The sequence below is a fragment of the Loa loa genome, assembly GCF_000183805.2.
Source record: "Loa loa unplaced genomic scaffold supercont3.612, whole genome shotgun sequence".
NCBI classification, from domain to species: Eukaryota; Metazoa; Nematoda; class Chromadorea; order Rhabditida; family Onchocercidae; genus Loa; species Loa loa.
The window spans coordinates 13,217-17,280 of NW_018108792.1; the positions used below are offsets into that span (position 1 = coordinate 13,217).

General features: G+C 22.2%; 1 protein-coding gene across 1 annotated transcript; it reads right to left on the reverse strand.

The window, feature by feature from the left end:
• Window positions 1–1,302: 1,302 nt before the first annotated feature.
• On the reverse strand, window positions 1,303–3,718 carry LOAG_13240 (hypothetical protein; the record flags this gene model as incomplete). Its single annotated transcript, XM_003148749.1, has 6 exons — window positions 1,303–1,365; window positions 1,704–1,823; window positions 2,107–2,271; window positions 2,544–2,707; window positions 3,032–3,128; window positions 3,581–3,718. 6 exons carry the CDS (start codon window positions 3,716–3,718, stop codon window positions 1,303–1,305), a joined length of 747 nt encoding a protein of 248 aa, XP_003148797.1.
• Window positions 3,719–4,064: the final 346 nt, after the last annotated feature.

Below are 4,064 nucleotides of genomic sequence, written 5' to 3' on the forward strand. Positions count from 1 at the left end.
ATAATAAATTATCTTTTTTTCTCAAAAAATTTTTATACTTTTATTGAGAAAATAATTAAACATTCTTTCGAAATCTTTTAATGATGTTTATTAAAAAAAAGAATAACAATTCTTTTTCTTTACACTTTTATTGAAAAAGTATCAAATATTTTTTTTTTCAAAACCTTTCAAATAATATTTACTGAAAGAAAAACATATCAAATTTTAGAAATTTCAATCAGTGATAATACAGATCTTCCTTAGAGAAAACAAGAAATACATTTTTTCACATTTGAAGAGGGAATGTAAATTTTGAAATAAAAACATTTTTTTTAAAGTAACAATTTTAAAATTATCACTTTCCATAAAAATACTTTTTGAAAGAAACAATTTGAAATTGTTACTTTTAAAGTAACAATTTCAAATAACATAAAATAGATAAGATTAGAAAATTGAAAAGTGTAAAAAGAATAAAATAAAAGAAAAAAAAAAAATGCATTTAAAACAAAATTTTTCTGTAACATTAGAAATTTATTAGAAAATTTTATTTTTACAGTGAGATATTTTCAAAATTATTGATCAAAGAGGAGTTCGTTATTTATCAATGCTTTTCAATTGCTTGTATATATCGACCAAAAAGTATTCGAACCAACGTTTGACAATAAATTGATAATGTTATCATCATTAGTAATATGTAGGAGGGACGTAGATCAGACTAGAAGAATTTTCTAGATCGTAGAATTAATCAAATGTATAAGAAATTTAGGAGTGAATGTTGATTTAAATAAAACTTTAGTTTCGTACAAATGAAAAATATTTTAAATTTTTGAAATCTATAAATTTATTAAATAAAAAAGAAATGAGTTAGCAACGGGAATTGTCAATCTTTTAAATAGAGTGAATAAAATTTGTCATTTTAGTATGAGACAAACGTTCTATACCATTAATTACTATTAATTAAGCTCTATTTATTAGTTGAGCTTATTAACATATTAATTAAATTCTTGACGAAGTTGCAATTAAAATTTAAAACTTACATTTATCAAAGCTTAGTAAACTTAAAAATTCAACTTTTTTTTTTTCATTTAAATTCATCAAAAATGTAAACTCTTTTTGGATAACATTTTACATCATATATGGTTTGAAAATTGAACGTACTAAAATTTAATAATTCTTTACTACATACTTCTATGTTTTAATGAGGTTACAAGCTATGCTAACGGTGACATATACCTCCGATAATGTCTCCCATGAATTGACAGATCTCAATTGAAGGATCAGACAAAATGTGCCCACTGATGGGATGGGCTCTTTAGCCTACCATCAACCATCCTTTGCAAGACTAATCATGTAGGAAAAAGGATACTCTATGTAAAAATCTATATCCTAAAAAATTCGCTGTCATCATGCTAGTTTGCTAGGCTCTGATAAATGAGCTTTAGAAGTAAGGAATGGGACCAATTTTAGTGTATAATGTTAATAGGAAAATTCACTGTGTATGCTTACAAGGTATACATTCATATTTTTAAACTTTTACAACAAGCATAGGTAGAATAGCTTTTTCCCTAATTTTCATTTACGAAAGCCTAACCATAATAATTATGATGATAATGCACCTTTATAAAAAAAAAAAATACCATATCATTAATCCATACCTATTTTAATGATAATTTAATCATTCATTTTACTTGAAATTATATTAATAGCTTTTAATTTCATCTCACCTGCATAACTCGACGCATGTAAATTTGTATGATAACATGTGATGTAAGAACAGTTAAAATAGTTGTAAATAAATAAGCCTTAGTTAAATGTCGTATAATATATCCAATAATGATGAGGAACTGAAATTTTTTATGAAATAAATTACACTTAAACTATTGACATTATTTATTTCTTAAAGAATTTCATTTTTCTCAATATTAGCACAATTTGTTGAAATTACATGAAATAATTATGCAAACAAATAGAAACGAAGCAAAAATATTTATTATTAAATTGAAAAAAATTAAAATTAAAAAAAAGACTAAATTGAAAATATTCAAAAACTAATCATATATTTATATCGAAGAATATATATGAAAACTTCCTTTTTTTTCTTTTATTTAATTTTATTTATTAACTTACAATAAATCCAATACCATTAATGATACCAAAATATGCTTGTCGATCATTATGAAGTTTATGACCCAAAATTCGTGAAATTACTGTGACAAAAAACATATTAATAATTTCAACTGGTAAAATAATTGTTGTTGAACAATTACTCAATACAAAACCTACTAATAAACCCTGAAAATTTTGGGTGAAAAGAAAAAATGAATTATTTATCAAATTTGTTTTAAGTAATGGATAAGATTTTGGAATTATTTATTAAATTCTAATTTTTACTTCATTACTTCAACTTATTTACATAGCAATCATATATCTAAGTAATGAATAATCAAATTGATTTAAAATTATTTTCCGAATTTTAAATTCTGCTTAATTAATTTTCATTTAGTATTGAATAATTAAATTGGCTGAAAAGATCGTTTTAAGAAATATTTAAAATTTTGAAATACTTGAAATAAACCAGCAAGAAGCAAGATGAATCGTGATTTCCGACTATATTCATCATATTTTGATAAATTAAAATAGAGTATTGCTGGTATAATGATATAAGCAAGTAGTATAGCTGATGATGTGTCAATAATAAAATCCAAAAGTAATGGTAAAATTATTGATCCTTTAAAATATTTTATAAACATTTGAATTAATCCTATAGAAATGTATGAGAAGAATTAAGTAAGATAAATTTTATTTTGAAAAAAATTAAAAAGTTTTAAATACATCCTATTCATATTTTTTTTTTTTATCAAATCATAATCATATATTTTAAATCAATTATTCATATTATCATTTTTGAATAATGAAAGTGATAATTGATAAATTGTATGTTATATCAATTATCAGTTTCATTATTCGTTGTTCCATTGTTTTTTTTTTTTTTTAAATATACCATTAAAAAAAAATTTAATCAAACAAAATTATTAAACAAATTAATGATAACCTTGAAAATACATAAGATAATAACCGATAAGTATAATTATACCCCATGAAAATGTTATAAAGAAACGATGAAAATTCATATTTTCAGGTATTGATGTCTTTAAAAAAAAAAGTGTTGTCATTTTTTTTTTTAATTTATGAAAATTTTTAACTTTAAAGATATTCTATGATTCTACTACAATATGACATTTTTGCTATTACTATTTCAGGTATTGGTACCTAAAAATACGATCATTCTCAAATAATGAAACAATTGGATAGTTCATTGGTATACTATTTTTGTAGCAAATATTTTTACTATGTTAAACATTATTACAGTATCTAATATTTTTACAGTATCAAATGTTATTACAGTATCAAAATATATGTATTTAAATGTTAAAAATGTTAAAAAAAATATATGTTTAAAGGTTAAAAATTACGTTATTTTTTAATATTCTCAGGTTTTCAAACATTGTATTTCATTTGTTCAAATAAATTTAAGTGATTCCACAAAAAAAAGAATACTTTCTAAAATTTAGCTTTCTTATTTAATTAATTTTAGAAAAACCTGATCTTGGATAGCAGCAGTTATATCATTAACTTTAAATATTACATCCATTTCAATTTCCTGATAAATTATTGGTAATTTTTCAACGGTTGTACGAGCAAACTGTTGAAATTCCATTGAGCGTTTAATTAAAACCATATACACTACAATTAAATGAAACTTTATTGTATGAGTATTTTAGGTAAGCATCACTAAGTGTTTAAGTAAAACCATATACACTACAATTAAATGAAACTTTATTGTATGAGTATTTTAGGCAAGCATCACTAAGTGTTTAAGTAAAACCATATACACTACAATTAAATGAAACTTTATTGTATGAGTATTTTAGGCAAGCATCACTAAGTGTTTAAGTAAAACCATATATACTACAATTAAATGAAACTTTATTGTATGAGTATTTTAAGCAAGCATCACTAAGTGTTTAAGTAAAACCATATATACTACAATTAAATTAAACTTTATTGTATGAGTATTTTAAGCA